The following is a 21,185-nucleotide window of genomic DNA, read 5'->3' as shown; positions in this document are numbered from 1 at the left end:
CAAAATCAAGGGTCTGTAACCTGATTAAGACTTCAAATTATTTGTATATATTGTGCTAAAAATTTTACCAGGGTTGTGCCATCCCACGAAATGAGCACCCCGTAAAGAATCGAACTGGCATCTAATTTATTTACTAATAATATACAACAAGTGCTACTACTACTACTACTACTACTACTACTACTACTACTACTACTACTACAACTACTACTACAACTACAACAAATACTACAACTACTACTACATCTTAAGATCACCTTGCCATTTACGCTGCAACAATTATTTTGAATTACAGGTATCAAAGCGGAACGGCAGTTGGAGACTTTGAGCAATCCAAAACGCACCTCGCAGAACTTACTTTGGAAGCATTTAGTGTGACGTGGTGAATCTTAGGCGAGTCTGCCACTCACAATTCATCAACCTATTTCTAAAACGACAAGTCATCGTTACTATATAGTAAAGATGGTTCTTTTGAGGAGGACTTCTAAATTCCTATTTCTGTCCATTTTGATTCTGAGCACTGGAGCCTACCTGTACATCAGCTACAACAGTGAAAATCTGTCATTAAAGAAAATGGTGTCTGGTTCATCCGCTAGCTATAGGGAAAGGGGTAAGTAAGTGAATGTTTTTTTTTCGTGTCTTTGTGTTTGTCTGTGTTCTGCCGTGTGTGTCTCCACAACTTTGTTGTCAGTATAACTTAAGAAGGCGTCTATGGATTGTGATGATATTTGGTGTGTTGTTAGATCTTAGGAAGACAAGGTCAAAGTCAAATACGGGCCTTATGGTGGCTGGCCTTGGTACTGCAAAAGAAATTTTGGATTTTGTAGCTGTTTTCGTGAACAAGTTTTTGGTGACAGAAATGGCAGGGATAAGAGGTGTGAATTTTGCTCCCCAGCAGCGTGTTCTGGAACAGCAGGGGACTTTTTGGCCAAATCTTTTAACGCGGATAAGTCCAAAAAGGCGTTGACTCCAGTTAGAGTAGCGTCTGGGCCCCTCAACGAACCGCCTTAAGACTACTTTTTCTATTTAAAATAATGACCTACGGAATCAGTTTGACTCAGGTTATTTGCCGATGAAAGTCTGCTGTTTTTAGAGCTGTCTACACAGAACGACTCACAACTTCTGCAGAAAGACCTGAACACCCTGGAAAAATGACAAAGCAAATAGCTCATGCAGTTTAATAAAAAAAAATGCTACTTTGTGCACTTAACAAGCGAACCGCATTGACTAACAGTTTTGTGGTCTTGCTTTAGCAACCCAGCCGCATTTGGGCGTGACATTGGAACCAGTCTGAAGTGGGGTGCACATATTAGTTATATGAAAACTAAGGCTAAACAGACATTAGGAGTGATCAAACGTAATCCGTGGGCATGTCCAACTACAGTAAAATCACTTGCATACACGTCACTTGTAAGACCGAACCTAGAATATGCCGCGACAGTATGGGATCCATATAAAAAGAAAGACAAAGATAAACATAAAATGGTACAGAATCAAGCTGCTAGATTCTGCACGAACAACTATGAAAGGGGTGCTAGTGTCACGGAAGTAAAATGGGTCATTGCAAGACAGATAAAAATGTCAATTGACAAAATGACTAATGAACTGGTGGACGTACCAACTACTAAGTACTTAATACGAGCTCAGAAAAGAACAAGAAACATTCAAGCCTTTAAGAAATAGCTTTCAATCAAAACACCACATATAAGCCGCCTTCTTTCTCTGTTTGCTGGTACTGCTGCGCCACTTTCTGTTAGACTGCTCCCTGTGGTTGCGATTGTGGCGCTAGTCAGATCTCCAAATTAAAATAGAAAATGCATGTAATCATGTTAGTCCCCAGAATTACCCCCGAAATTAAATTGGCCAATCTGCTCTTTATATCATAACTATTTTTAACGTCAAACTTTAGCAGCAATGAATTTAAGACAAAAGAATGTCTAGCAAAGACGATTAGAATATTGGTATATAAAATTTAAGACAAAAGAATGTCTAGCAAAGACGATTAGAATATTGGTATATAAAATTTAAGACAAAAGAATGTCTAGCAAAGACGATTAGAATATTGGTATGTTAAATTTAAGACAAAAGAATGTCTAGCAAAGACTATTAGAATATTGGTATGTAAAATTTAAGACAAAAGAATGTCTAGCAAAGACGATTAGAATATTGGTATATAGAATTTAAGACAAAAGAATGTCTAGCAAAGACGATTAGAATATTGGTATGTTAAATTTAAGACAAAAGAATGTCTAGCAAAGACGATTAGAATATTGGTATGTAAAATTTAAGACAAAAGAATGTCGAGAAAAGACGATTAGAATATTGGTATGCTAAATTTAAGACAAAAGAATGTCTGGCAAAGACGATTAAAATATTGGTATGTAAAATTTTATCCCTAATGTTGCATTACCTTCATTATATACGTAAAAATTTGACCTACATTTTTAACATTTCCATCTAGCTTCATCACCGTCATCATCATCTGTTGACACAGACGAAAGGGGTAAGACTTTAATTGCATCGTTGTACAACTACAACTAGCGTACCTGCCTGCATCATAGGAATTCCTTACTTACCTTCTGTGAAATAGTTTTAAATACTGACATTACATTTTTCCAACTTAAAAAAATTCCCACTTAAAAAAAATTGCAACCTTAAGCAGATAGGGTGTTGTTAGTTCAAATAAAAGCAAGTCCAAATAAAAGAACAACCGGAAGATACACTTAAGTATATTATGGAGAATTCTAAAGAAGGAAAAAGGTCGACCTTAACCTTCGAATTTTGGTCTACCCACCACTACAGAACCCATGCAGACTTTCGTAACTTAACCTATTAAATATTCTTTATCTGTTTGAAAAAAAAATGTTTGCCGTATAAAATATCTGACAATGTCAGGTTCTACAGATTTTCTAATGACTTTGAACACCATCATTTAAAAAAAAAGAAGATGGAATCAGACATAAAACTGCCATTCCAAAGTCGAAGAGTTGCCAGTATTAATGTAGAAATTGCAGTATAAATATGTATTTAAGACACAACATTATTTTCTCGCTGGAAAACAAGTGCAAGTCAGCAAGATAAGAATGTACAGAAAAATATATTTGCTTATTCTATATTTGTACCCAAATATAATCATATACATATAATCAAAATAAAGTTCTCATATAAAAATTGAATTGTTGTGGACTTAAGGGCCATTCTATTGGTGGACTTAACGCCCATTCTATTGCTGTTCCAATCTCTTTTCTCTTCGTCTTCGAGAAACTTGGGAAAACTTAGCTGAAGCGGAGAAGGAACAGTCCCGAAGAATAACTCTGCTTAACACATACTGTGAGAGGAACTTTCCAAAGGTACGTTTTAATGTTTAGGCCACACCAAGTAAATTTTATGGATGACGTCCGCGCGCGCATTGATTTTGGCCTGTTCCTAGAAAAAAAACAAGAAATTCTGCTTCCTGTAACTATGACCAAAGAGTCACGACAGTGCCGCAAATCATCAGATTGACGTGAAACCCGTAACGCGAAAACAGGACAGGACGACAACTGCTGTTCTACCTGATTTATTGCTGTTTTGATGATGAATAAAAGACTTCTTGCTTGTTACACTGTGTCACCTCATTCAATTTGTGTCCTAACATTTGTTGTCTCTTAGTATATTTCTAATCTAGGCATCTTGTTTTTTAGGGCCTTTCTTGTTTTTCTTTCGCCCTCTCGCATTAGATTTAGGGTCTCCAAAGGACGTCATCCATAAAATTTACTTGGTGTGGCCTTAATAAAAAAAAAGTTTTTTTGTGCAAAACTACATAAAAAATAAGCTACTTATTACATTTTAGGTATCAATGTAATAAAATACCTTACTGACAGCAAAGTTGGCTGGTTCTAGCTACAAATGCTGACACTGTAGAATGAGCGCGTGGTTCAACAGGCGGCTATCATTGATTCTCTCTTTAAACTCTTATTGCCTTCGCAAAGAATGTTATGTTTTCAGAGGCGTTCTTGTGTCTGTGTGTTAATTTTGTAAACACGATAGCCTAAGAAAGCTTAAGTGTATCGTCATGATATTTAGTAGGTGGATAGGTCTTAACGAGACGTAGAAATGATTAGATTTGGGCCCCCTGGCGGCTATCATTGGTACTGCAACGGAACTTCTGGTTTTAATATGTCATGATCTAGACATGCTGGGGGCACGAAATTCAAGTAATAAGTAGCTCTTGTGATTGAGTGACATGAGTCTGGGTCCCCTGGTGGCTCTTGAGCTGCAAGGTCATTTGTTGAAAAATACTTCAAGAAATATAACTCAAGAACCGGTTGTGGAATCGTCATGCTATTTGGTATGTAGGTAGCTTACTTAATGATTGACATAAATAGATTATAATTATGCAAAAAAGATCTAATTTGCATAATGAATGAGGAAATTCTCTTAAACAGCTGTGTTCCATAATATGACTTAAGACAGGTAATTGAGAGCAGCTGGACATCAGCAGATATTATGTAAATGAAGGCCTAATTTGCATAATTAATGAGAAAATTAGAATAACAAAGTGGTAACTGCTAGGAATTCCACACTTTCAGCATTTGGAATTCAAATGAAGATGACCATCATTAAACATTAATTATTTAAATCTGGACTTTATTTGAATATTTGTTCAGGAAATATTAGAATAGTCTTCTTTGTAAGGATAAGAGTGTCGTTGGATGGAGAATATGATGTATTTCATGATGTAAATCACAACAGGCAAATTATTACCGTTACCATGGTAACACAAAAATTTTGAACTTATTTCACTGCTCAGAAATTGTTAACACCAATATTCTAGCAAAAAGTCAGTTTGGTGCCGAAGATAACATATTGTTTTTGCTCCGTTTCCTCCTCTTCTTCTTCTCCAAAAACCACTGACTTTAATTACCTGAACCAATGGTGTGTTTGCTACCATGGTAACTAGTGTCAGGATACATAATCTTGCAATTTTATGGCAGGAGGGATTTAAACTCATGTCTGAACATATATGCGAATGCGTTTTCAAGTTTATTTTGTTTTAGTAATAATTAACAGAGCTGACCATATGCGAAAGTAAACACTATGCATTTGCCTTGCAAATGTTACCTATCTAGTTCAAGCTTTTTCAGTGTAAGCGTTGCTTACATGTATATAGTATATATATAATTACATTGTTGTATCATAACCAACCAATCGACGTACCAATCAAAATGTTCTAAAGTTTAGGCCTAGTGTAACTCGGGCTGCACTCGAGTAGCCCGAAAAGAGAAATAGCGACACTGATATATGTTAAAAGTTTTTTAAATTACAGTCCAGATAAGTATCAATTATTTATATTTACTGTTTTGGCTCAAAAAATCTTACATGACATCAATTTTTTAAAATATGATCTCTTGGCTGATTAAGTTAGATCATACGCTTTACAAATGTACTTTGTTTCTTTTTAGAGGGCATCGAAAACTAGCCGAAACAACCACATATTCGTTTTTGACAAGATCAAAACCGTCTACTGCTATATCCCCAAAACCGGGTGTACAACAATGAAATTGTTACTTTACAATCTGGAGCACAATGCAACTGAACGGTTGTTATGGGGTTTTAGAAAAGTTGACTGGTTACCTGGTAACGATAAAAGTAACCAACCTGGCGAACATGATGTTGAGTGGATACACCAACAACCTTTTAAATCATTGGCGGACTACAGCGAAGAAGAAGTCAGTCTGCGTCTTGCGACCTACAAAAAGATCATCGTTGTTCGCGACCCTTTGGAGAGGTAAATATAATTCTTTTATGCGATAACACGTGTAAAATTAGTGTTAGAGATTAAAAAAGATTCAACTAGAGTTGCTGGAATCAGACATTGTAGAAAAAGCAAATTTTCTCTAATCAATACGACAAAAATTGCGGGCACTGGCCTTCCTATCTTTGTTTTGTTGCAAAATTCACTAAACGGTGATCAAGCTCTAACCCTCCGGTCTGTACCCTACATTCAACATCTCTTGTCACAAACTAAATTGCAGGAGGGAAATCAATGATGATTGGTAGACACTACAGAACATTGATTTCCTATGGCAACAACACGTCATCAGATTAGCTTTAACAAGTGTCCATAGGCCACGATTCTCAGTGAAGTTTTACAATCTACAGATTGGGAACAGTATACGGTATGTGAACAGTGTGTTAGTTATCAACAACTGGTAACAACGTATAAAAATTGGTAAATCCCGGGTAAAATATATAAAGCCTTGGTCACAACCCGCCGTATGTGCTTCTGCGTGCTGTCTACGTGCAAAAACGTGCCTGGGCAAACGTAGGGCATCCGTGCGTGGTGAGTACCGCCTCCGTGCATAATCCTACGGATTTTGGAGCACACAGACACGTCGTAGAACTTTAAGTGCATGTAAAACTTTTAATGCGTGCGGTCTGCGTATTCACCACCCGTACGTGTGACGCGCGTGCCCTGTACATCCTATGAGAGTACAACGCACGTTTTCAGAAGACGTAGCCTCCCCCCCCCAAAAAAAAAAAACGTACGGACAAAAAGCACGCACGGCGGGTTGTGACCGAGGCTTTAGATCTGTACCCTGGATAAATCGTGCTCATGGCAGCTGCCCGCCCAAAAGACTTGATGTGGGGGTCCTAAGCCCACAGTCGAGATTTTGTCTAAACACAGGCCACATAAGTTCAACTACACGGCAATCTAAACAGGTGAAAAAAGTTATTTTTAATAACCTCTTTATTGCTACCCATTTTTACTTGACAAGGTATCGTAGTAGGTGCAAAGGGTAAGTCACAATCTCAACAGATACACGTACTCAAAAGCGATTATACGCAACAACCATCTGATATCTGTTCGGCAACCACTTTTTATAGACAATTACAAAGAATTGGAAGCATTTTTAAGTAATGACAATAACAACCCACACGGTGACGCGGAATTGAATCTATTACTGAAATGATAGAGACAAAAGATTACACTGATGGTACATGGTTTTAATTCAAGATTAATGAAATTTAGACGAGCTCTGCTTTGGTTGTTTTGAGTTTGTGTTGATAAATAGTAAGACCATCCTAGGGCACACCGCTGGGGATAAGAACCTAGTACTTTGTATTATGATTTAACACCAATATCTCCTATTCTGTACATGGCAGGTTGGCGTCTGCATGGTTCGACAAGTTCGTTATTACTCCGGAACGTGTCGGAGAATATGCGTTTGTTAATCGCATGAGGCGTGGTTTAGACAGCTTAGAAGATCGCACCCTGATAGACGAGGTGAGGCACATTTAACCGTTCTTAATTCTATTCAGACCGGACTTTTTATTCGGGCATGCTCAGGCGGTGGGGGCTGGGGCTTTTGAGGCCCGCCCCCTGTAACTTAACAAACAATTATCGCAGGAGCACCAAATTGTCAGAAAGTGGTGGAATAAAATAAATTCACCTATAGTAATTTGATGTTTCTAGCGCAAGCCGTTCAGGCACTATCCGAGGTGCGAGTGGGCTCAAAATCCCCCCCCCCCATGCCTAAGTATTTTCTCAAAAAGTCTGATGTCTAAACTTTTGTTGTACAACTTATTTGAGCTCTTTACATCTGGATACAGAATTATAGCAATCAATATCATTAACAAACATGTAAATGTAGAATATGAAATTTTGCATGAGTTGGTAAAATATAATCAATTAACAAGAGAGTTAAGAAGGGAGTTCAGAAAAGCATAAGACAAGCACACTCTAAATACGTGGCAGACATACTGGGAGAAGCTATAGTTGACAAACCTAAAACATTCTGGTCGTACATAAAAGGACTGAGGAAAGACCTTGTCGGGGTAGCACCCCTAAAGGTGGGAAATACCATCATCAGTGACAGTGGGAAAAAAGCAGAAGTACTCAGTTCACAGTTCAAAAGTGTTTTCACAGAGGAAGACACCACAGATATGCCATCTCTAGGCCAGCCATGTACTCCTCCAATGGAACATATAGTAGTTTCTACTGATGGTGTCGAAAAAATGCTTCAAGGTCTCAATCCCTCTAAAGCATCCGGACCAGACCAAATACCACCGTGGTTCCTCAAGTTGACAGCTAGAGAAATCGCGCCTGTTCTAACCAATATTTTCCAACACTCGCTAAACACTGCAGAAATCCCTAAAGATTGGAGGGATGCAAATATATGCGCCATCTTTAAAAAAGGAGATAGAGCGGTCCCCAGCAACTACAGACCTGTTTCACTGACCTGCATATCCTGCAAACTACTTGAAAATATTATCCATAGCCAAATCATGAAGCACCTAGAAAGTTACAGTATATTAACGGATTACCAGCATGGATTCAGAGCCAAACGATCCACAGAAACACAGCTTATACTAACAGTCCATGACATAGCTGGCGCACTAAACAGTAAACGGCAGGTAGACTTAGCAATACTTGATTTCACTAAAGCCTTTGATAAAGTCCCCCATGGCAGGCTCATCTCAAAACTGGAGTATTGTGGAATCCAAGGCCCTACGCTGAATTGGTTAAAGGCTTTCCTGACCAACAGGGAGCAAACAGTAGTGGTTGAAGGGAAGGCGTCGGCTCCAGTTAAAGTAGCGTCTGGGGTCCCTCAAGGAACCGTCCTGGGGCCATTGCTCTTCCTCTTGTATATAAATGACCTACCAGATCAGCTTGACTCAAATGTGAGGTTATTTGCCGATGACTGTCTATTGTATGTAGAGCTTTCTACACAGACCGACTCACAACTTCTCCAAAAAGACCTGAACACACTGGAAGAATGGCAAAGCAAATGGCTCATGCAGTTTAATCCCGAAAAATGCTACATTATGCACATAACAAACAAACGAACACCACATGCAACTAGCTACCAGTTTTGTGGTCAGGCTTTAGCAACCACAAAAATCCATCCGTATCTGGGCGTCACGCTGACAAGCGGACTGAAGTGGGGTGCACATGTTAATAATATCACAACTAAGGCGAAACAGACATTGGGAGTGATTAAACGTAATCTGTGGGCATGTCCAACTAAAGTAAAATCACTTGCATACACGTCACTTGTAAGACCGAACCTAGAATACGCTGCGACAGTATGGGATCCATATACAAAGAAAGACAAAGACAAATTGGAAAGGGTACAGAATCAAGCTGCAAGATTCTGTATGAACAACTATGTAAGAGGTGCTAGTGTCACGGAAATGAAAAGAAACCTACAGTGGACCTCACTGGAAGACAGAAGAAAGATGTCTAGACTATGCATGATGTACAAAATGACTAATAAACTGGTGGATGTCCCAACTACTAAGTACTTAATACCAGCCCAGAAGAGAACAAGAAATAGCCACGCATTCAAGTACCAGAGATATCAACCAAGGATTGAGGTGTTCAAGAATTCATTCTTTCCTAGAACTATCGCAGAGTGGAACTCACTGTCACCAAGTACAGTAGGGGCATTGTCAATAGATAGCTTTAAACAACGTCTAGAGCTAGAAGTTCAAGGCTTAGGTATAACAAGTCGATCGGTGTAATATAGCCAGCTGCCACCGCCCCGCGTGCCTGCGAAGCTGGTGTGTTACGCCGAAAGGCGGTTATACCGGCTATACAGATACAGATACAGATACAGAACAAGGCCAGTCTTTGTTAAGTAATTGGCAACGAGCTTCAAAATAGACGGTGCAATATACAACTATGCCATGCAACTCAGTATGGTGTGTATTATAATATGCAAATTATCGCTATTTGTCTCTCATGCACTGATTTATACGGCTCCCAAAGCTTCTCTTTCAAAATAAACATGTGTATTTTTATATTCCAGTTAAGTAAAATAAACGAAGAAAGGACAGACAACGACCCAAAACGAGTGTCGTTCCGAGAGTTTCTCTTTGCCGTTTCGCATCGAATAGAGGAAAGTCAGCACTGGTTATCATTCGACAGGCTATGTACACCATGCAAGGTACTGTGTTAGACTTACTCCCTTATCTAAAGGTAGACCACATTTTTATTCACGTTTATTTAAATCCCACCCACATAAAATGAATCCTTTTACGCGGTAAATTTTACAGTCAATGACTCAATTATTTGTATGATATTCGAATTTGTGGTAAAAGTCGGATAATGGCATACATTTCCTTTCTCTACTAGATTGACTACGACTTTGTTGCCCACACGGACACAATTGCTTTGGACATTCGACTCTTCTTAAAGCAGAACAACATCACAGCCAATGAAGACGTCCTCCCAATACATCAGTCGAGAAACGTGAACAATGGCAATGTTTTCAAAGACTTCTACGGCCGAGTCCCGACGGATGAAATTTTGCCACTACAGAAGGTCTTTCAGAAGGACTTTGATATGTTCGGATACTCTTTCGAGGAAGATTTGGCCAAAAAAAATTAAAACCATCCAGTTGGTTCTCGATTTTTTTCTTTGGTGATGCAAGACTGTTAGACAATAAGAGCGTTCTAGTAATGTATTGTCAAGTTTAGATATAAATTATTCAGAGATGGAAAAAGTATAAATTACATACTAAATAGAATCTTAGCAAATGATTACTATCTATCTATCTAATAGTATCTATCTGTTCATAGTAAAGTTTTATGTGAAAAATGCTTAAATTGATTAAAAGGTACTGAACGGTCTGTCATTTTAGATTTTGAGCAATGAAGTCATAAAATTAACAAAAAAACTTAAGATATTTAAGAGATTCAACAATATTGGTAACAAGAAAAGATGTGTAAAATCTTTACCCCTCTGCAAGTGTCGACTAAGGCGTTTTAAGGAGCTCCAGCCAAAATATTAATTAAATTGTAGAAAGAGACCTAAAATATATGTTTGAAATTGCTTCATACATTCAACAGGCTTAGAAAGAACGCTACATTTGTTCATAAAAAACGACAGTTACAATAAGTTGGTTTTGTTTCTTCTTTGGTTGTTCTCTTTTCTTGACACGTCCATATGTTTAAATTAAGTTTACTTTTCTGGTGTTTTATAAGCTCATATGGGCTGGGCGACAAAGAAAAGTCGCAATACACGATAATAAATATTCGTTCATTTATTTAGTTATCTATTCATATTGAAATGATAACAGGATATGTAACCCGTGGTTAGCCCACTCAAATAAGAAGAGCAGGAAAACCCTACCCTGGGGGAGGGGTGACTGGGGTGCGCTAAAAGTGTCACTGTTTCATTGTGCCGTTCTTATAAAACAGCTAGTAGAATTATGAAGATACCCGTTCTCAATACACATGCTGCAAACTAAAGAAATGTCAGTCCCACGAAAATTCTCTTTGTAATGTATAAGCGCTTTATATCGACGAACAATGGTTGTAAAGTACGTGTTTTCGCCCATCTTGTGCCACCGGATCAGTGATAATTGGCTCCTCTACAAGTGAAAGAACCGCGTCCGTGGGCCTTGATAAATTATTCATAAGTCGGTCGCCGCTCGAAATTGGCTGGATGGCATTCACGAGCCCTGAACCGGTGACGCCATCCATCTAATTGACTTGTTTTGAAGAGATCAAAGAAGTCTATTTATAGTAAGTAAACATTAACCTTATGCAATTTACCTTTTAATGGTCCCTCCCATACTGTCTAAACTGCCCTATCTTTGATATTGTGTTCAACTTTATTCATCTATTCGACCAACCTCATTAACGTTATATTAACTTATAGGTATTGCCAATTGGTGCGCGCAGCCACTTTCATTTCAGGTTTATGTTATATTTTATGTCATCTTCATGTTTACATTTGTATTATGTTTTATGAGCAGCGGATTCACATCAGCACAACAAGTGCTTCCTATCTAATGCTAAAAAAACAGATAATGAATAAAAAACAAATAGCCCTCTGCAGAGCTGAAGGCTGTGCTAGCCAAGGAGGTTTCTCATGCAGACCCTTCTCCCCCCGGTTCACAAATTTCTGGATCCACCAATGTATGGGTGCACAAGCAAGTTACGATAATCCGATGTTCGAAATATTCGAGTTCAGGGTACTACCAACAAATTTCGTCTGCTCGTTTTCCCATAAATAACCATTTTTCGACGCTTTGCGGGGGTCATGTGAACTGCAGCCGACCCACAATTAGGTCGAAACAGGATCTAGGCGCAAATCTATCCCGGCCTAGTAAATACTAGTATCCTGATTCAAATAATACGGCCTCAAAACCGATGCATTACTTAACAATTCAGTATAGTTTTCACTTCGCTGTCCTGCACGAAAGAATCGCGGCAGCTTTATAAAAAAATGTGCTGCACTACTTTGTGCCTGGACTACGCCTATAAATACTGTGTACTGCGACCACAATGCGCGAGGAGGAATGAACCATTATAATTGCGGGGGTCACAGGTTTGGCCCAGAGGGACGCAATCCAACTAAATGTTCCGTTTGAAACATTGAAATCCTATTCTCCTGGATACAATAATGCTCTTTGGCAGCGGAGGTAAATTATGAAACTTTAGACAACACCTTTGAGTGGTAGCTATCATTTTAAAGTCAAGAAAAAAAACAAGTCTGGGCATATTTTCATTGTTACACACTGCGCAGTTTTGATATGTCCCAGCAGCAACAACAAAGATATGAATCAGCTTCCACGTCGACACATATCAGTGGGTACTCGCAAGTGAGTGATCAAATATCTGCATTCTGCAAACAGTTTAATCATCTTCGTAGTTGTACTACTCGTAAGTACTTTTTTTCTTAATAGACGAACTGTCGTATGCTTTGATATTTCAGGTTCCAGGCTTTAATAAGCTGTTCTGTGATCAGTTCATTTCAAGACAGATTTATGTAAACAGTATCCGTTTTCGAGTACAGGCTGGTTCAGTGGCTATTTGTTATGCATGTCTGTATGTATGTAAACGTGTATTTAAATAAAAGCTAGAAAGAGACTGTTTATAGGACCAAAATATAGACCTTTCACACTTGCAATCAAATAATACATAGTTACCTCCATGAAAAATGGAGGTATTGGTTTTGGTATTGTGTGTCTGTCTGTGTGTGTGTGTTTCCGCAACTTTGTGGTCAGCATAACTTCAGAACGCCTTTGTCTCGTTCTCATTGAAATGTACAAAATAGTGATTTTTTGGGTCGAAAAATCGATGATCTGTTTTTTCAGGCAAACCTACCTTATTTTTTAGGAAAACATCTCAAATAATGATTACCTAAAAAGGACAGCTTAATTGCCATGGGAAGTTACCGAAAATCTATGCACTTAGATAAGACATATGTAAACAATGCAATTTTTAGTGCAGCAAAAACGCTGGAACATCAGCATGAATTGGGTGTACGTAAAGCTTGTATTCATGACATCACTTCAAAAGCCATTAGTTTAGACGTCAGTATCTATGAAAGTACTTCTGTCAACCCATTATTTACTGGTAAATATACACGTATCGAACACATAAAGATAGCTAAGTGTAGTGTATAGAAGTAGCAAAAAATATCTTTAGAAGCAAAGAAGAGTAGAACATTTGAGTTTGTTGACGCCACAGAGGGTTATTTTTCTTCGGATCCATATTTTTTCTACTTTATTTCCAACTATTATGTTTATGGTGCATACGTCTTTTCCGCTACAGGTGTAACTTCCTTTACCGGTAACAGATGTTACAAAACGGACGTTTTTGTTTATTTTTCCAAGAAGATCTGCAGTTTTTATCTTCATCCTTTGAGAACAAGGGGGCATATGTACGGACATTTTTAAACTGGGCGACTTTTTATATACCAGGTGAAGGAACAAAATTGAAAGTAAAAACAACGGTAACGGATGTTACATTCATTACTGTAAAACAATTTGTTCAGCGAAGGTGGCTACAAATGACAGCACACACTCTTTTCGTCTTCTCTTAGAAACCTAGAAAACTTGCTAAAAGTCATCAAAATGGCAATTTCTTGTCTTATATGTGACTCTATCTAAACTGCACGACCGTCTTACTTGAGCGGTAACGGATGTTACAGAACTTGGCGACAGGTATGAAACACCTCGCACAGCGTACAAAAATAGTGACAGAAGCGATCTGACTTGATCAGTCAGAGGGCCTGGCCACCCGACTTCACCAGGCAGAAAACTACTGCCGTAATCAAATTGCTACGTTTTAGGTAGCTTTTTAAAGTTTCTATTTCGTCTCAGGCGACAGCCGCTTTTTAGGGGGAGAAATCCAACCCGCGACCATAATTTCTCTCAAGTCATGTATCAAACCTAGTTTTGTGGTACATTTTTCGTAAAACATAGTACGTGTAGTGGGAAAGTGAAGGAAGCAACGATTAGGTCCATGATTTGGCTCATACCTAGTCATAAAGAGTGGCGACAGCATTTTGTACATTTGAATGAGAACGAGTGCTTTATGGATTGATGAGATGATATTTAGTATGTTGGTAAGTCTTGAAAAGACAAAGGTCAAGGTCAAATATGGGCCTCCTGGTGGCTGACCTTAGTACTGCAGCAGAACTTCCGGTTTTTACAATTACACAATTTCAATTACCACCACACTGACAACAGACTCGCAGGCAGCCATACTGGCTGCCTGGATTGCTCTGAGGTCACAAAATATCATTAAAATATGGGTATTATTATTGAAACATTATTACATATTATTAAATATTGTTAAAATTTATAAATTGTGAAATATTCCTCTGCTATAGAAAATGGATTGATAATCAATATACATGTTTAAAACGTTACACAGTAAAAAAGGTTCGGTGAGAGGCTGTTGTACAACATTAGCAACAGATTACTCTTACATTGCCGTTTCAGAGTTATTCAGTAACTTAACCATGTATGGTAGTGCGCTGTTTTGAATTTCCCCTTATCGATCATGTCGGTGGAAGGGGTCCACTTAAAGTCGAAAAGAGTCTATTCGTCAGAGAAGAAGCTTTCTGCGTTTTACCTCCATGAAAAATGGAGGTATTGTTTTTGGCGCGTCTGTGTGTGTCTGTGTGTGTGTTAGTGTTTCCGCACTATTGTAGTCAGCATAACTTCATATCGCCTTTATGGATTGTGATGATATTTAGTATGCTGGAAAGTCTTAGGAAGACGAAGGTCAAGGTCAAATATGGTTCTCCTGGTGGATGACCTTGGTACTGCAGCAGAACTTCCAGTTTTTGTATCTTTTGTCCTGAACATGCTATGGTCTTGAACTTTCATGTGACAGATAGCTTCTGTCAGAAATAAGTGGTTTGGGTTTGGTCACCCTAGCAGCTTGTCCTGGAACTGCAGGGGACTTTCGGGCGAAATCTTTGAAAGCCAATAAGTCCAGATAGGAACAACTTTGTAATTTCATCATTTTTGGTAGGTAGGTAGCTGAGAGAGAGAGAGATGTACATAATGAAATGTAAATTAAGCGAATGAGGACTAAATTTGCATAATTGATAAGGAAATTCTATAATCACAATGTTTTACATTATAGTTCTTTCAAACATGTATGTAACCTATGGCAGACTGAAGATCAACAGATACTTATTATGCAAATGGTGACTTAATTTGCATAATTAATGCAAATTTTGTTTTGAATTTCTTAATGGTGAATGATGGGAATGCCATACTTGGGACATCTGTAAGTTAATCAAAAGTTAACAGCACGATGCATATATTATGTTAATGCAGAGGTCATTTGCATAACTAAAGAAGAAATTTACATTTGCATATCAAGTCCATATTTCATGGAGGTATGAGATCTCGGAACTCTTGTTTTTTTGCTTTTTATTTCGCGCTTATGTTTGCAGTTCTTTATTCCGTTTGTTATTTCTACTGAAATTATGTATTCTGAATCATTTAGCTAAAAGTGCCCGCGCCAACTTTGATATCAGATAACGTCCTAACGTCTTGTGCTAGGTCCACCAAACTTAATGACTTTCATTGAAATATTACTACGTTGCCAACTATTTTATAGCAGTGAGATAAAGTAATAATTTTTCCTGTTGCCATGGCAAAGGTTTTCTAAAAGGCATTTTAGCAAAAATCGGTAATTTTGACTTAAACAGTGAAATCTTCAGGCTTTAATGTCAATTTTACACATACTCTAATATTATTTTTATGTAATTTTTGTAATTTTATGTAATATTAATTTTATGTAATTTTTTTAAAATTATGCATGGCATGATTTATGCTAATTTGATGGAGTCATTGGCCAAAATCCAAGATGGCAGACCATTTTATCAGAGCAGGTATTTTGAAAAATATTCTTTTCATACTAAAAGCTAAAATACGTGAAAATGGACTAAAGAGTGTCATTGTTTTTGTAGAAAAAAAGGAAGAAGTGATGAAATTTTGAAGAAAATTACCGGTTTATACCTGATCTAATGATATGATCCGCCATCTTGAAGTCATTTGACGTTTGTCAAAGACTGCGTACGTTAGTATGCCGTCCAAAATATTCTCAAAGACAAGGATTAAAAAGCACACATCTTATCTGTTGACAGAACTGATTTAAAATGAAGTTCAAGATTTTCGCAACGGTTGCCATGGGGGCAGCTGTATACCTATTTTTGGGTAGAGTAATCGAGCAATCCTGGAGACTTTCAACACAACCTGTCCAGACCCCACCCCATGTAAGGTAACGTATGGTAATTTAGCATTACTGTTTGTATGCCAATCCTGACTTCTGTTATTATGTTTTTATTAGAGGCTCCAGTTGAAGAATATATTATGTACGACCATGTGAGAAAACTATGTAAGTGGGTTACGTTAACTGAACATTACATGGTGCTCATTTATCCATCGACGTTTAAGACATGTGATTGTACTCGTCTGCAGCTGTGAAGATGGATGACATCATTACCCATGTATCATGAGACTGAATGTGCAAATATGAAAACTGGTAATATTTTCAAACACACAAACAGACACATATTTTCTTAGGTAAATAATTAAATGGATTTTATCCTGTGACATTTCTGTAACATCTCGGGTAATTTCTCAGGGTTGTTTGAACTCCACATCTCATTTACACATTGTAACTCCGAGGATAGTATTAGCCATACAACAAAATACAAATTGTTGTATGGCTAAGAACTTAGTATTTATCGATTTACCGTCCTCATCAAATTATATACTGAGGTTTTGAAATACGCTTCCAAAATTTTCCCATTAATACACTAATATTTGCTCTTAATTTTCAGCCGGAATATATTCCTCAACAGTTCTCAATACAAAACAACCCCAGAGGAGGAGGGTGCCCGGCTGTCTAGTCTTCTACAGGAATTCTCAGGAAGTTACCGCGATATTCCACCAGGCAATGACACAACAACGTCGGCCGAATTCACACAGTTTCATATCGTAAATCCGGGATCTGTCTTCAGAGTTGGCGACGTTTTATTTGTGACTATCCGTGCAATGGATATCTTCAACAGGTACGTCATAACGCCACGTGGAATACAGGGCGGAGATTACGTAAATATTCCATCGTGCTATTTGGTAAATGTAACCATCTAAATAAGTTTCTCTTATCTATATATATTTATACAGCATGTATGCCTCTGATATTGATAGAGACAATGTTAACTTAATAATATATAAAAATATGTGTTCTTTGATCTTCTTGCTACAGAGAAAGAACAGTTACAAGGTATTTATGAGGGGCATGATGTGAAACAGATCATTCTTGGTAAGATACCTATCTGTTCAAACAAGAAAGGGCGTATATGGGTGATGTACTGTTACACAGTACGAGAACAAATTAAAGTTATAATTTTAAGTTTCAGGTACTGACAGGAGTTCTTTATGTGAGAAGACTCTACTGAGTACATATTATAATCCTTCATGTCTTGGTATCTCTCAAGGGATATGTGCATTTCCTACGCACAGCAATGGATGGCTATGTCTTCATCATTTCACAGTAACGTTGACAGCAGTAATCGTTATAAATTAGTTTATAGAGCATGTCCTAAGGCAGTTGACTTACTTTATTCGCAAAAGATTTCCAGGTCACAAATTAACCAATCAATCTGTGTTACAATTTGGTGTGGTCATCAATCAGCATTGTAGCGTTGATCTGTCATATCTCCCAAGAGTAGTTGACTCTTTCTGACGTCGCATGCCGATGAAAGCAATCTGGGAGAAATTCTTTCAAGGGGAGCTAAGGCCTAGTAGAGAAAATAATTTGCATTTGTTAATGTATATATATTAATACCATTTCTTCAATGTCCATCAGATCATCTTTTGTCAGATTATCAACCTATAAAAATCCTTTCACGCAATGCGATTCTTAAATCATAAAAGAAACATCTATGTACGGCAGATTTTTTTTTTCAGAATGTAGAATGGTTTACCTAGAAAACACTAGAATACACCCCTGTGGGGTCTATCAAAGTTGAAATTCTTGCTGATTTCGGCAACAATATTGTTATAGTTCAAATATTTTTCCTACGGCCAAACCCACAATCTTTCAATTTTACATTGGGAAACGCACTCTAGCGTGTTGTTTTTTTTATATGAAATGGTCGACGGCACTCTCTTTCTGTTTTGTATTTGTCTTGAGTTTTTCAACCTTTCTTCTTATAAGTCAGCTTTAACGCCAACACTCGAACTCACGGCCGCGTGGTTCTTTGGGTGGGTTTGAGAGAGAATTGTCGCCTTCGTCGAAAGCACCATTTCGCGTACTTTCTGTACTTGTTTGCGATCTTCTTTACATTTACTGGGATGTAGTAAAATGGCGATGAAGATAAAGATATGACAGATAATCATTATCTTCATAAATTTCAAGAAAGCGTTTGATACGATCAATCAAAAAGTCATGTTCACGATCCTACAGGCATATTGTGTGCCTCTGCCGATTGTCAATGCAATTAAGATTATGTATGTTAATGCTAAGGCTACTGTCCTCACACCCGGGGGAGAATCTGACACCTTTAACATCAACACAGGCGTCTTTCAGGGCGATCCCATTGCACCGTTTCTTTTCATTGTTGCATTGGACTATGCCTTACGTAGAGCAGTTAGGACCGATGACGGCATCACCTTAAAGAGAAGACAGAACCAGCAGTGGTTCTACCTGGCCTTGACTTTGCTGATGATATTTGTCTTCTAGAAGACTGCTCAAGAGTTTCTGTACAAGGTAGAGCATGCCGCACAGGATATTGGACTTTACTTAAATGCTTAAGTTTATGCACCTTAACCCTCCAACAAGGCCACAAGCCTTGCTGTCTAGTGACGGGTCTACTATCGAGCAAGTAGATGATTTAAAAAACTTTGGCAGCTATGGTAACACGGTCCATGATGTGAAATGTAGGATTAGGGGGACTAATGCTCTAAAAATTTGTGAATCTCCAATATCAAAAACTACTAAGCTTCAAGTTTTTAAAATATGTTTTGAGTCAATCCTGCTCTACGTAGCCGACTCTTGGTCCTTGACAGCATCCTTATGTAAACTTCTCGACAGGAACCATACCCGACTACAACGTGCAGAGATCGCGTGCAGAGAACGAACTTATCGAACACCTGGGGTACTAATGGGGTACCTGCCCCTCTAGACCTCATGGTAAAAATGAAATAAAAATTTGAGTGATCTGTTAAGATTGACTCTTTCTAACATGTTTTGCTGAGAAAGTACATGGTTTTTCCTAGAGTAAAATATGTTTTACCCGTTATCAAAAAAAATGCATGTTAACACAAAATATTCCCCTGTTCCACCATCCCCCCAAAAAATTATGATATGACTGGCAATTTCAAATATTATCTATATAGCAATATGTATCACAAAATAGAAGCCTTTTGTTGCCTGTACTTCGGGATAATACACTAGCTGCATTATTTTATTGTTTGTCCGAGAAATTGTGTAGTGTACGTAGATCTGTAAATACACGTAATAAAAAGTTATAATTCACACGGCTGTAGTGTTTTCAGAGATGCGTAGTGTACACACTGTCTGTGTGTATTGCGCAATTGTGAATTGTCTGTATTTGAAGTATAGGTGTTTTTATAGTTTTCAAATTATAAAGGGAGTGTATTTCTCCGGCTCCAACTCATGCACCTCCAACTCGAGGCTTTTAACAGTCTAACCGTTATGTTTGTATAAAGTCAAAGCATAGGTATTCAATTTACCGGGCAATATATTACAGGGAATTGACCAGGGCATGACCCGGTATAATGGAGAAAAAAATAACTGAGTTGAGGGAAGCCCATGATGAGAAAGACCCACTGCACATGAAACAACAGGGAAGCAGCAGGGAATAGGCTTGTAATACGATTGGCATTCGTCGGCAGTGCGTTAGGCATGCGGTGGGCACACGCTGAGTGCGTCCAGAATACGCTTGGCCTGTGCAGTGCATACAAACGCATGGATGTTATATGTGCAGCACATACTAACGCTTGGATCTCATATGCAATACTTCGTCGTTGTTTATACGCTACATTTGCGTCACAGCAACGTTACATATTGTGCGTATGGCAGAATTGTCTTTTTTTTCTATCATGTGCTAATGTAAACAATAGCAATCTGTGCGCAACTCATACGCAATGGTGATACGCAGAAGTGTAACCGAGCTCTAACTTTTACAGTCGTACATGTATGAAATCATGTTTCTTTCTGTAAAACATTGTTTGTGACTGGATAGTAATATATTAAATTAACTACCTCTGCGTTTTTTTTCTCTGCGCCCAACAAGAGAGAAGACTCATGGAGGGGACTTCTTCCGTGCGAAAATCTACACCGAGAAGACCAAGTCCAGCGCGCCGGGCCGGGTACGAGACTACGGGAACGGGACGTACGGCGTGACGTTCCGCCTCTTGTGGGAAGGTGACGTCACCGTCAGTGTGCGGATGATCCACACCTCCAGCGCCGTCCGCGTTATGAAACTGGTAGCGGAAAATTTCCCATTCAACAGGAGCAGGTAGCCCATTAAGCTTTAATTTCGATTACAAATCCGTTGGTGACAATTATTTAATTTTAACGTTTTATACGACATATAAGTAGAAGACTTAATTTTTTTTATCAGTCTGTTGATCAACTGTATGTTGAAACGACCCCAAACCAAGACTGTGGCCAAAACAAACGTCAGGGCTTATTTAACTCTAACGTCACACTTTCGATAAAGGATCAGGTGTTCATTTGAGTTAATTCTCGTAGAGGTACCAATTAAGATGTCAGACACGTTTGTCTAGCATGTCGGACACCAGATCGTGGTTATTCAGTTCAATCTTGTCCTCTATCGTTGACCAAAACTTCTTAGAGTAGACTAATGGGACCTTATTCAGACCGGGCTTTTTTGGTCATAC

General features: G+C 38.2%; 3 protein-coding genes across 3 annotated transcripts in view; 2 read left to right on the top strand and 1 right to left on the bottom strand.

Moving 5' to 3' along the window:
- LOC109462279 (carbohydrate sulfotransferase 12-like) overlaps positions 1-10,435 on the top strand; it is a 15,901-nt gene extending 5,466 nt beyond the window's left edge. The window contains exons 2-8 of the mRNA XM_019758811.1: positions 296-610; positions 2,462-2,503; positions 3,262-3,350; positions 5,445-5,770; positions 7,150-7,270; positions 9,798-9,935; positions 10,124-10,435. Of these exons, the coding sequence (XP_019614370.1) occupies positions 463-610; positions 2,462-2,503; positions 3,262-3,350; positions 5,445-5,770; positions 7,150-7,270; positions 9,798-9,935; positions 10,124-10,378 (1,119 nt within the window). The 5' untranslated portion in view covers positions 296-462 and the 3' untranslated portion in view covers positions 10,379-10,435. The remainder of the gene's footprint in view (positions 1-295; positions 611-2,461; positions 2,504-3,261; positions 3,351-5,444; positions 5,771-7,149; positions 7,271-9,797; positions 9,936-10,123) is intronic.
- LOC109462277 (beta-1,4 N-acetylgalactosaminyltransferase 1-like) overlaps positions 1-21,185 on the bottom strand; it is a 63,241-nt gene that overhangs the window by 21,360 nt on the left and 20,696 nt on the right. The gene's annotated exons all lie outside the window — the stretch shown is intronic.
- Positions 16,407-21,185, top strand: part of LOC109462280 (NXPE family member 3-like) — a 9,282-nt gene continuing 4,503 nt past the window's right edge. Inside the window, exons 1-3 of the mRNA XM_019758812.1 lie at positions 16,407-16,527; positions 17,093-17,323; positions 20,576-20,800. Coding sequence (XP_019614371.1) covers positions 16,436-16,527; positions 17,093-17,323; positions 20,576-20,800 — 548 coding nt within the window. The 5' untranslated portion in view covers positions 16,407-16,435. The remainder of the gene's footprint in view (positions 16,528-17,092; positions 17,324-20,575; positions 20,801-21,185) is intronic.

The sequence above is a fragment of the Branchiostoma belcheri genome, unplaced genomic scaffold (genome assembly GCF_001625305.1).
Source record: "Branchiostoma belcheri isolate BF01 breed outbred unplaced genomic scaffold, Haploidv18h27 scaffold114, whole genome shotgun sequence".
NCBI classification, from domain to species: domain Eukaryota; kingdom Metazoa; phylum Chordata; class Leptocardii; order Amphioxiformes; family Branchiostomatidae; genus Branchiostoma; species Branchiostoma belcheri.
Note: the sequence above shows the minus strand (reverse complement) of the source record. Positions and strands in the feature narration are given on the sequence as shown.